At 43.8% G+C, this 12,660-nt stretch overlaps 1 protein-coding gene across 1 annotated transcript; it reads right to left on the reverse strand.

Moving 5' to 3' along the window:
• Positions 1 to 642: 642 nt before the first annotated feature.
• utp18 (UTP18 small subunit processome component) lies at positions 643 to 8,419 on the reverse strand. Its single transcript, XM_071898287.2, has 13 exons — positions 8,058 to 8,419; positions 7,260 to 7,402; positions 6,903 to 6,998; positions 6,701 to 6,771; positions 5,785 to 5,894; positions 5,249 to 5,374; positions 4,652 to 4,826; positions 4,173 to 4,273; positions 3,767 to 3,857; positions 3,314 to 3,437; positions 2,843 to 3,017; positions 1,964 to 2,106; positions 643 to 1,075 (listed from the first exon to the last, which is right to left on the reverse strand). The coding sequence occupies exons 1-13, from the start codon at positions 8,274 to 8,276 to the stop codon at positions 1,051 to 1,053; spliced, it is 1,599 nt and encodes a 532-aa protein (XP_071754388.2). The 5' UTR covers positions 8,277 to 8,419; the 3' UTR covers positions 643 to 1,050.
• Positions 8,420 to 12,660: the final 4,241 nt, after the last annotated feature.

A 12,660-nucleotide genomic window follows, 5' to 3' on the forward strand; every position in this document is an offset into this window, starting at 1 on the left:
ACTGAACAACTTCAGCGGTGGGAGGGCCGGCCTGCAGATGCTTTACATGCTTAACATGAGGACAGACAGGACAGAGGGCATTCCAGCACCAGTGTGTGTGTGTGTGTGTGTGTGTGTGTGTGTGTGTGTGTGTGTGTGTGTGTGTGTGTGTGTGTGTGTGTGTGTGAAGGGGAACACACTCCTGCTCCTACAGTTGTTGAAATCACTGGTTTCTTGTTTCACTTTTCCCCTCCTATACACCCATTCTCCTTTTTTTTTTTGGGGGGGGGGGGTTGGAGTTCAGTTGTGTGTCTTGTGATTGGTTAAGCTTTCGACCCTCTTCCTCCACCTGCCTGCCAGATGTTTCGTAACATTGCTCTTGTTCTTGTTACCCACTTTTCTTTTTTTTTCTTTTTTTTTTACTGTGTTGCATAATGAAACGGCTCCTTCACTGCCCTCATTACCTCCGGCTCCAAATCCCCCACTGGTCTTAATCCCGGCCCGAAGCGGATCGTTTTGCCTCGTAATGCTGAGAATAACGAACAGTGACTAAGCAAAAAACCTCATCCTGTTGTTCTGGTCTCTTTCTTCCTGGATTCAAAGCTCCGGCAGAACCTCTTCACGCTCAAACCGGGTCAAAAAAAAACCACAGAGACGTTAATGTACATGTTGTGTTGTATTGGTGCATTTATACAATCATTTGACAAAAATAATAATAATGATAAAAAAGAAACGTTTGGGGATACAGTGGTTGTATCCCAGCATGTTCGCCCGCTCCTCAGCTGGACCAGAGTTTTAGAGAGATGGTTTTTGGTTTTTAACTCCTCGTCGCACAGGTCAGATATTTTCATCGCATTTGGTCGACACTTTTATCCAAAGCACCTCTCAGAACCACGAGCACAAACGTTTTTGCTCCAGCCTTTCAGCTCCACAGGACCAGGGCGACATTAGTGTCTAACGGGAGCTGAACACGCATATAAACTGGGTTTTTTTTAGACCGCCATGAAAAAGGTCAGACCGGTGCCACAAAGACTTAAAAGCCAGACTTCCTTCAGCCTCTGACGTTCCTCTTCAGAAGTCCTTGTAATGCAGCAACCTGGAAAAAGACAGGAAACACACAGACAGTCAGAAGTTGCTCTCACCCGTCTGGTTCATGACAAACAAATGACGTCAAGTGTGGCGAATGTGACCGGCCATATTGGCTGAAATCTGAAACTACACTGACAGATCGACCTAGACGCGTCTCCCTCCAGGATTGGCTGAACCAAGAGGAGCCAAAACTGTTTTTTCCCTATTCCATAAATCATCTGAAGACCCCTCGAACCAGTGGTCTAGAGAATAATAAAAAAAAAATCCCCACAGGAGATCATTACAGTTTCCTCTAATCTAATCTATCTAAAATCCACCAGGTGACTCCATTAAGCACCGTTTTTGGTTGTAGACATAGCGAGGATACTGATCTCGTAGTTTTTAGTGGAATATCTCAGTGGTTCTTAAAGCTTTTTGGAGTTCAGTTCACCCAAAAAATGATTTTCCCTTTTCAGGTCATTTCATCTGGAGGCTGAAAACTATTCTGCATTTCAAAAATTACAGAAGAAGCAGGAAAAATTACACATTATATTACATTTGTAATATTTTTTTTCCCCCTATCCCATAAATCACCTTGCAACCCCCCAAAATTATCTTGTGACCTCCTAATGGGTCCCAACCCCCAATTTGAGAACTGGAATATGTGCCTCACTTGATATTGAACTGAGAAGAAGAAGAAGAAGAAGAAGAAGAAGAAGAAGAAGAAGAAGAAGAAGAGTCTGAGCTGGACAGTCTCTGCGTCTTCAAAAATGAATGATCAGAAAGATATTTTTTTGTCTCTATTTGAGTTGCTGGTTCAGAGTCTCCAGTGAGGCTGAGGTCAAACTCTGTCTTCACATTCGACAGCAGCCCAGCTGGACCGAGCCGAACGGAGATACATGATTGGCTGACGGACCTGAAGAGGGGGGCGTGGCCCTTGTTGTTGGCCAGTGAGAAGAAGCCGCTGCGGGGGGAGAAGGCGAGGCAGCTGGCCCGGTGGACGATCTTCCTCTTGGAGACGGGGAAGTTGGAGAAGACGGTCAGACTGGGCAGGTGGACCTGGAGACAAACACACAGCATGACATCAGCATGACATCAGCATGACATCACACCGACAGCTGGAAAACTTTATGAACTTATGAACCCGATCACAAGTGAACCAGGACTCAGAAGTAGCTCGCTCATTGGTCAGAGTTTTGGTCGCCTGTCATCCTGCAGGTTTGTGATTCTAGTCTCTGTACCTTTAGCTAAGCATGATGGGATTTGTCTGTCTCTTCTTCTATGGTGTTCATTTTGTTCTGCTGGCCTTTCCAAGCATGAGGAACTGCTGGCTGTCAGATGTCAACATCCGCCTCCTTCTACCCATAATCCCTTGTGTTTCCTGTAGTCGGTTGGATTAACGAACCGCACAGCAGTTCTCTTGTTAAGAGGACTGAGACTCTCGGTGTCGTTATTTGGTGCCGCCAGAGTTCAAAGGTCATCGTTCTCACCTGGACAAACCAGCTGAACTAAAGGAGGAAACGCTGCAGAGGTTGAATGTGTCAGCTCAAGGCCTGATGAGCGTCGGTTTGAATCGTATGCCCAGTTTTGTCTTTCAGTGTCCACTTTGTGCTGCACACTAAAGCAGAAATGCTGTGAATGGCATCAAAAATACCTTAAAAACCTAAAAAAACAAAACAAACAAACCTCACAAGAACTATCTTTGACATGTGCATCAATCCAAATTCAGCTAAAGGGGCTTGTTTAGTCTCTTAACCGCCTGGACGCCCTGCTGTACGTCTAACCATCGCCTTACCAGTCGCACGGCCTCGTCGTCGGCCCGGGACGCGACGGCCAGGATCTCGGAGGAGGGGTTGAAGGCCAGCGAGGTCGCCGAGGTCAGCAGGTTCATCACCGCCTTCAGAGGCCTGGGTTTGGTCGAGTTGAGACACGCCTCCTGGGAGTAAACGTTGACCACGCCCGACTGGGAGCTGGGAGGGAGGAAAGTTGAAACAAAATGGTGTTCTGGCAAAACTGATGCTTCCATCTTAACAGCTTTTAAACACATCTGTGCACACAGAAATTTAAAAAATGCATTTTAAATTGATTTTTGTCAGATTATTGGCCCTTCTACATGAAAAAACAATGAGAAACACATTTAAAAATCAAGGCAAAGTGTACAGGGAGCAGAGTGTGTTTTCCATCTTAAGAGGAAGCTATGCAAGTTCCCATTAATCAACCATTATCTATGTGTGTGTGTGTGTGTATGTGTGTGTGTGTGTCCTACCCGCAGGCAAGGTACTGTCCATTAGCTGAAGCAGCGATGGACGTTCCCTTCACACAGCCTTCGTCTGTGAACCTGTTGACACACCGACTGCTCCGCATGTCCCACACATACACCTCCCCCTCCTCTGCACACACACACACACACACACACACACACACACACACACACACACAGAGAGTAGAATAAGTTTACTCCAACATAAAGCACTAGTCTGATAAGATAATATTTATATATATTTAGTAGTAGAGGTATAAAGTTGATATCTGAGGGCACACACACTGAAGAATTAGTCAGTTCATTTCAAATCAAATGTATTCATCCTTTTTGTACTTTGCTCACACATCGAAAGAGAGCGGGTGTTTCAGGAAATATCTGACAACACACACATGCATGCACACACACAGAATACACACACACACACACACACACACACACACACAGTCGTGGACCCACCAGAGTTGGTGAAGACCTTGCTGCCGTCGTGAGAAAAGGCGACTCCACTGATGTTACCGTTGATCTTCATACTGCGAACCACTTCCTTGGTCTGAACACACACACACACACACACACACAGACAAAATGGTTAATTAACAACATTTGCAGTCAATCAAATCTCCTTGACCCAAAACGAAGTGATGAACTGAAACTTAAGGACGAATCAGAAAAGTGTTTCCTAGACAGCAGACAGCAGGCGTTCCCCCCAGGAAGAAGAAATGTCGTTTGCCAGCATCACGTTACACGAAATCTGGGTAATGAAGTACTTCAAACTGTTCTGCTGCTGCCACTTGGGGCCGCCAGCGTGCGAAGCTGCCTGGTGCAGCTTTAAAAAAAAAACGAAGCAGAGTGACGCCCCGCCCACCTTGAGCGTCAGGACGTGCAGGTATCCGCTGGTTCCTGTCAGCAGCAGAGCGTCGCCTTCAGGGGAGACGGAGAACTCCTTCACTCTGGCCTCCTTCAGACCTGCAGGGACAGGAAGCTTCATTCAACACCAGATACGAAACAGTCAGTGTCGTCCACCTCTGACATGATGGAGGTTTCTTCTTCATGAGAGTTACAGAAAACAGTCTGACATGAAATTGGAGGGTTTTATTGCCTCTCCCATCTCTTCTTCTCCTCCCATCTCCTCTTCCTCTCATCTCTTCTTGTTCCTCTCCATCTCCTCTTCTCTCCCCATCTCGCTCTCCTCCGCCTCCTCTCCTCCTCCCTTCAACTCTTTTTACCTTTCCTTCCACTCCTCCTTTCCTTACCCATAACAACAGTATCTTCCTGACCCTTCCATCATCAAGGTCTAACATATAATTTCCAACCCCCACACCTCCTCCTCCTCCTCCTCCTCACCTCTGACGGTGTGGACAGGCACCACCCGTCCCTCCATCATGTCGTACAGGTAGAACATCTTGTTCTTCAGGCTGGTGGCCACCACCTTCTCTCCGTCCGTGCTGAACTGGGCTTTGTGGATGGGGAAACGCTCCAGGTGGATGCTCTGGATCTTCGGGTTCGTCTTCCCGTCCACCTGGGGAGGGAGGGAGGGAGGGAGGAAGGGAAGGAAGGAAGGACGGAAGGAAGGAAGGAACAAAGAGGAAGAAAGGTTTCTCATTTATTCCATGGGACACCTACACCTGACAAAGCGTGACAAATTCAACTAAAACCCTCAATATTCTTTGATGCAGCTGGGCGATAAGATCAAACTTATCTTATTATGAAACAGGTGGGAACATTATAAATATATCTACATATGTCATATATAACAATGAGAAGGATATGTGGAAAAAAAACTTAATTTCCAGCTGAAAAACAGCAGATAAATTCAGCAACTTCCCAGATAAATCAAGGTAGAAAAATCCCTCAGTTTGCTGTTTTGGCGTCCCTCTTCGTTTCTGCACCGCTTGTGTACCAATACACCTGGAACAGAGCGACGTGATTGGCCGACCGTACCTGGAAGAGGGAGATCGATTGGTCGAGGCCGGCCGTCATGACGACCTGAGCGGAGGGGTGGAACTGGACGGTGGTCAGCCTGTCGTCTGACGGACGGGCGCTGTTGGCATGGAGACACTTCTTCATCTGAGGAACAAGAACATCAACACCATGTGGGGAATTCATTTAATACGACAGTCACCTTGAAACAGAGATCAAATAAAAAAACATCTATCAAAATAAACACATCTTCATATTGCTGCCTCTGCTGATAGGGAACCATAACAGTGTGTGTGTGTGTGTGTGTGTGTGCAGAGACTTGTCGATGCTGTTGTGATTCCTATTGATCACCTATAGAAGTCGATACAGGTGATAAGATGTGTTGTCTGTCAAGAAATTAAAGGAACATTAAAGTAATCTAACAGTACAGGAAACATTTGTATGTACTGGGACTGAATATTTCTTCCGATACCATTCTAAGCATTTGTGTAATTCCTAAACTTTTCCTAAACTTTTCAGAGCGTATGTTACAGAGCCGGTAAGGCTGAGCCGCTGACCCGCAGGATCCCGCTGGGCAGACTGTCGGAGGACGCCACAAAGTTCCCCGTCTTCCTCAGCAGGTCGTCGTCGTCCTCCTCCTCTTCATCATCATCATCATCATCCTCGGCTGACAGATGAGGAGACGTAACATCAACATATGAATACAAAAAGACTCATCTCGACATGCAAGCTTGACTAAGGGTTCATGCCTTGCTCAATTAACCCTCCTTTTATGTTAAAATTAACAGACATCTTTTATGTTTGGGGTCAAATTGACTCCAGCACTTTAAACCTACAAAAAATTATTGTAATTGAAAGTGTTGCCCAAGTTTACACTGCAGAACATCAGCAAGTAACACAGCAGTTAGTCAATAATGGAAAAATGACCCCAAACAACGCCGTTGTATACAAAATGTGTACAGAACCTTGAAAACGTATCACCATGTTATATTTACCAGTTTTCCCCATGAAATTAGGAAAAGTCATCGAGTATCAAGATGAAAAAATAATGTTAATCATGTTTTTAGAGACGTTAAATGTTGAATGGGGTCAAATTGACCCCAAACATAATAGGAGGGTTAAGAGAGGAGAGAGCGTTACCCATGAACCTAATTTTTTTTTTATATAATCGATCAAATTATTTAGTCTATAAAATGTCAAACATACTGACAAATGCCCATCACAAGTCACTACAGCCCAAAGTGATTCTTCAAATGCCTTCCTTAGAAAACCCCAAAGTATTTATTTTATACTGATGTGAAACTGAGAAAAGCAGAAAATCTTCACATTTGTGAAGCTGCAACCAGCAAATGTTTGGTATTTTTACTTGATAAATGACTAAAACGATTAATCGATTATCAAAATGATAAAATAGATTAATTTTCTGTCGATTGTTGTCGTTTCAGCACTACTTTCGGTAACATTTAATTCTACCTCTCTTCTTGCTCTTCTTCTTGACTTTGGTCTCTGCCCAGGATGGAGTTCCTCCCATGGACTTCTGAAACCTGGAAAAAAACAAAGCAGAAGAAGAAGAAGGAGAAGAAGAAGAGTGAGAGAGGGAGGATGAGTGTGGAATATATACCACAGTGTGTGTATATAAATGTGTGTGTGTGTGTGTGTGGGTATTTAGACTCACTGCTCCTTCATCCTCTGCTGTAGTTTCTGTTTGGACATCGTTGACTCCGCCTCTCCTTTGGCCAGGTCTCTACGGAAACGATGGGTCATGTCCACCCTGAGGAGAGAGAGAGAGAGAGAGAGAGAGAGAGAGAGAGAGAGAGAGAGAGAGAGAGAGAGAGAGAGAGAGAGAGAGAGAGAGAGAGAGAGTGTCAGGCGGTCTGTTTAAAGGAGAAAGCATTTTGAGTCAGCGGGGTCATTTTTGTCCTTTGAAAACCACCATGTAACACACAACCACCATGGAACACACAAATTTAAGAACACACACACACACACACACACACACACACACTCTCACACACACACACACACCACCTACTCTTCCTCCAGCTCATCATCCTCATCCACCCAGGCGGCCTTTCTGGCCGTCGGGAGCTGCAGACGAGCCTCGTTCTCAACTTCTTCTTCGCTGGACTCATCGTTGTCGTCGTCCAACAGCGTTACGCCCTGCTTGCCCTCGTCCTGGAGAGTGACAGGAGAGAGAAAGGCCTTAAAACGATGTTTGGGGATGATCAGCTTCTGCAGCCCGAAGCCCAAATTTTGGGACAAATCTGAGTCTAATAACACATACATATGTTCTAGTCTAGTCCAAGACCTGTTTAGAAGTCACTGACCTACTGCAGTAATATATAGCTGCACACACACACACACACAGGTGAAAATACACTGAATGCTTCTTTTCATTTCCAATTAGCTGGTTCAAGGTCCCATTATTTTCGTTACCTTGTGTATCGGCAAACATTCATGTCTGGTAGAGCACGAATTAAGACGTTTTATACATCTTTATGATACACTCTTCAATTCGGCATTCATCCGATACACCAAGCTGCACTTATTACAGTAAAATATCAACTCTACGAAACGGTTCACCTGTTGTTCCCACAGTCGTCTTCAGCAAAAAATGCACAGTGGCGAACAGCGTGAACCAACTCCAAAAGTTTAGTTTTTGAATTGAAATAAGGCGTTTGGCGGATCACTTTGCATGCCGAATTTACCAGAAGACCCTAACGATTCCCAAAAGATCTGAAGTCGTGTTCTGTGATGCGTGTGTAGCCGATAGGCAAGGGAGCATTAAACTGATGCATTTTTTTTGGATGGAGTCTGGTGTGACGTATACCTCCACGAGCCTCCCCAGCAGCTCCTCTTCTGCCCCGAACACGAGCTCCTCCAGCAGTTTCACCGAGCTGTCCTTCTCTCCCAGGACCGCCAGCGTCTTCGCGTTTTTCTGCCGCTTTACGTCTTCTTGTTTGGGGTCTATCTTCGGCGGAGGAGCCCTCTTCCTGGCAGGTCCCCTCTCCTGCGTCGCCGGTAACTTTATAACGCTCTCTCCCTCCATGTTTTCCACGCACGCGACAAACTACTTACTTACTGGTGAGCCGTTACAGCGCAGGACTTCAACTCCTGTGCGTTCAGCTTTGTGAAACACGACAGATGTAATGTTTTGATCGGCCTCATGCAGTCGATGTTTTGCACATGTGGGACCAGTGTATTTTCTTTCTTTTTTTTTTTTTTTTTTTACTTCATCTGCTTCCGGATAGACGATCTCTGAACTCGGAAGTGCTTCCACTGTAGCCGTCAAAAAGAAGGCTCCGCCCCCTAGCGTCCACATTATGAGAATCAATGAAGTGGAAAAAATTAAATATAGGTAAACTATGGAGGTCACAGTTATTTAGATTTTCGGTGATCATCATAAACCAAACAATCACCAATATGAGCAAAAATAAATTACACTTCAAACTACATTAGTTACTCTCTTTTTCCCCCTTAAAAGAACTTATCCTAATATAACTTACATCCATCTGATACTACTTACTATGCTCTATTCTGCTGATAACAAGGTGGCTCAACTGGATCTGGATCTACTTTCCATTCCATCCCTGGGTACAAGCAGTGATGTGGCGGTTAAGTAAAAGAAAAATGAACTATGACCTCCAGTTGATCATCATAAGGCAAACCAACATAAACAAGAATTAATTCTATTTTCACAAAACCATTTATGCTTTATCCCCCCCTTAGGAGACCCTATCCTAATGTAACCCACCACTTTCATGCTACTTACATATAAAATGAATAAGAGGTGTGACCAAGTCCCAAGTCTAAATGTAGATTACCAAGTCAAGTCCATGTCATTAATGTCAAGTCTCAAGTCTAAATGTAGAACAGCAAGTCATATCAGAACAAATCAAGAGTCCAGCATCAATTTAATATCTTAAAGAAAACTAAATATCTAGGACTTTTCAATGCAATATGGTTTTAATAGGATAAAAACTTGGTAAGAGCATCATGAGTTTGATTTCTATAATCAGTTTCAACTTCAATAAATTCAATCATTCCATACAAATTCAGAAAACAGAATTTAAATTCAGTCGTCTGCTGGAACAAATCTCATCACTTTCAATCTAAGTCATTTACACAAACACAAGATCTCAAGTCAAGACTTTAGAAACCTTTTCAAGTCATCAGAGTACAAGTCAGAGTCAAGTCCCAAGTCACCAGAACCCAAGTCAAGTCAAGTCTCAAGTCTTCTCTTCATGCATCAAGTCAAGACTCAAGCAATTAAAACTGAGACTCGAGTCTCCACCTCTGCCCTGACCCGAATTCTAACCCTAAAAATGGCCTCAGCCCTCTAAGCCCTCTCTTCTCAGCTGCAAAACAAAAACAAAAAAAATCACACACACACACACACTTCAGTTATTTAGACATTGACCTTTTAATCTCTGAAGTTTTAGTTGAATCGGTACAACAGCTGGCCGAGTTAAAGACGTGCGAGAACGAAAGAGAGCGACGATTGATGGGGGTTAAGCTGCTGGGATTAGTGAGAGAGAGAGAGAGAGAGAGAGAGAGAGAGAGAGAGAGAGAGAGAGAGAGAGAGAGAGATGAGGAAACCATGGAGTGTTTATTTCAGTGTTGATAGAGCTCCGGTTAAAGAAAGAGAGAAAGAGAGAGAGAAAAAGAGAGAGCACACCAGTTAGAAATGCAGAAGAAAGAAAAGAGAGAGCATGATGAGTCACCATTAACTCCCCAGTTCCTTCAGATATTCATCCACCAACCCTCTTGTGTTGTTTAGTCCCAATGTTACAAGCTTTAAACATGAACCTATTAGACTAACTGTAAGCGCTATTATCACTACTGTTATTGTTATCCATGAGGCGTTAAGTCACTTCTTTTTTTTTTTATCATTATTAACATATTTTCAGTATTTTTTGTTTGAATCATAGGTCTATACAAATCCTGAATCGACGAGTTTTACAGCAAACATTTCATAAGGCAAAAGACGAGCGATGGAGGGAGGGGAGGGGAGGGGAGGAACGGGGAGAGGAGGAATTGATTAAAATTTTTAAATAAAAGGACAGTTGAGAGGGGTTGTTGCTGCTGCTGTGGGGGAAATAATGTGGGGAACTTACAACCAAGCGGCTCTTTTCACCTGGAGTCATTTTATCTCAGTAGTTTTTCACGGTGGAAAAGTGCTTGGCCACAACTTAGATACTAAACCCCAGACAGACTTGTTATCTTATCTTGTATGCAGACTTATCAAGCTTATTTTAGGATTTTTTTGTGTGAAATCATCTCACTGCACTGGCAGATAATTTCACCGGTTTCAACAAATTTGACTTTTTTTCCAGGAGAATGCAACTTGTTTCAGGACATTTAATTGGAAAAAGTGAAACTATCTTGGAGAAAGTTTCCTGTTTCCAGATTTTCTTCATTGTTTTATGATGATTTCTTGAAAGAAGTTATATTGACATGAATCAAGTGAAATTTACTGAAACCAGCGAGATTATCTGCCAGTGCAGTGAGATGATTTGACTAAAAGTATCATGAAATAAGCTTGATAGGTCTAAAAACAAGATAAAATCACTGGACAACTTGTCATTTTTTGCAGTGTATTGAAATCTCAAACTAGAAGGAACGTGCGTCGGGTCTGAACGGGGCGATGAGCCACAGTTAAACACATCAGTGGAGTCTGACTTGAACAAACTCCCTCCACAGCAGGACAGGAAACCAACTTCTAGTCAACAGGTCACAGCGGCTGGAGAAAAAAAAAAAAATCCCCAAATTCACCGTTTTACCTGCCAAGTATCAGTGTGAGATAAGTAGTGGCTTTTAGAACTGAATCGACCTCTGAACCGTGTTTAGTTCCCTGCCCAAGTGGGTGATGGGAAGGACAAACTAACCAGACACAACCACAACTTAACAGCTTCTGACTGGTGGACATCTGCCTTCATTTCCCATCATGCTCCACAGTGACTTAGAAAAGTCCGTTTCCAATCCGTCTCAAAGGTATTTCTGCTTAAAGGTGCTACGTGTAGCATTTTAACATCCATAAATCATCACCACATTAATTTTGAGACATTAGTGTAATTACGGTAAACAAACCAGAGCATCAGCCTCTACTCTGCATCCTCCATAGTTTCTCCACCTGGTGGATCTGGAGGGAAATCTGCTGGATCGCTTTACGGCACAAAACAGGAAGAGGTTCTGTTCTTCCAGAGCAAACGGAGCTAAAGCTGAAAGAGTTTCTGGCAGCAGATGGTGGAAGGAGGGAAAGGAAGATGGAGAAATCACTTCCAACATGTTGATCCTCTTCAGGGAGGGGGAGGAGGGAAGGCGGGAAGCGACGGGGCTGATGGGAAATGTTTCAAATCTCATTTGTTTACGGTAATCATAACAAGATATATTAGAGAACAGATTTTCATATCTGATAATGGTACACGTAGCACCTTTAAATGTGGATTTGTGTCCTGTATCTAGACATCAATCTTTTATCTGCACTGTGGTTTTAACACCAGGTGTAAATTTGGCCAAAGAGTCTGGTCCCAATCTAAACCCTGAACCCTGACCTCTGACCCCCAGCCTGCTTTCACATCATGGCTGAGCCGTAGTGTCATACATCGCTACGCACGCTTTCAAAAACATGAAACAGCCAGTAGCTGAATACAGAATTAAAACGACCCCATCAAAATCCCTCCGAGGTAGCGACTGATTTCTGCAGAATAAATTGGGGACAAAGTTACATTTTCTTGAGGCCCAATTTGGGGTCCCCATACCCTAACTTTGAAAACAGTGTAGTGCTTCTGTGCCACGCAGCTCGGAGGCTGGAGGTCAGGGTGCAGATCTGGGGTCAGGAGTAAGACCTGGCTCGGCGTCAGGTCTCCAGAGTCAGAGAACCGATGATCTTCAGGGAACCAGCCGAGAAGATCTTCAGCACGTCACCGCTTTCCATACAGAAATGTAAAAATCAAAACAACATATCATCAGTTTTCTTCTCCTAGAACCGGCTTTCTTTCACATTTCAGCCTGGGACCCAAATCAGAAATTCAACAAAAAAAAACCCTAACAAATAATAATTAATAACTTGCTTGTCATCATTATTTTGGCCTTATTATAAGCAGCTACAAGTATTACCAGGAAGTTCATATCAGCAGATTTTTAGTACAGTTTCTACTCACTTCACCTGAGCCAGGCATTCTTAGCTTTTTCAACCCGGGACTCGATTTGAGGATTTCTGCGTTTCCTCGAGGCCCGGTGATGAAAACACAGGAGTATTCTTGTCGAGTGGGAACACATTTATAAACACACCCAAGACCCATTTTGGGTTCTGGCTCATAGTTTGGGAAACACTTAACTGAGGCTTTGCCCACTTCACTGTGCATCGAACAAATCAAAACACCACCACCCGACAAGTTTATCAGGTTTAAAACCCTGGATTTCAGCTTTTA

This window comes from Centroberyx gerrardi, chromosome 7, assembly GCF_048128805.1.
Source record: "Centroberyx gerrardi isolate f3 chromosome 7, fCenGer3.hap1.cur.20231027, whole genome shotgun sequence".
In the NCBI taxonomy this organism is placed as follows: domain Eukaryota; kingdom Metazoa; phylum Chordata; class Actinopteri; order Beryciformes; family Berycidae; genus Centroberyx; species Centroberyx gerrardi.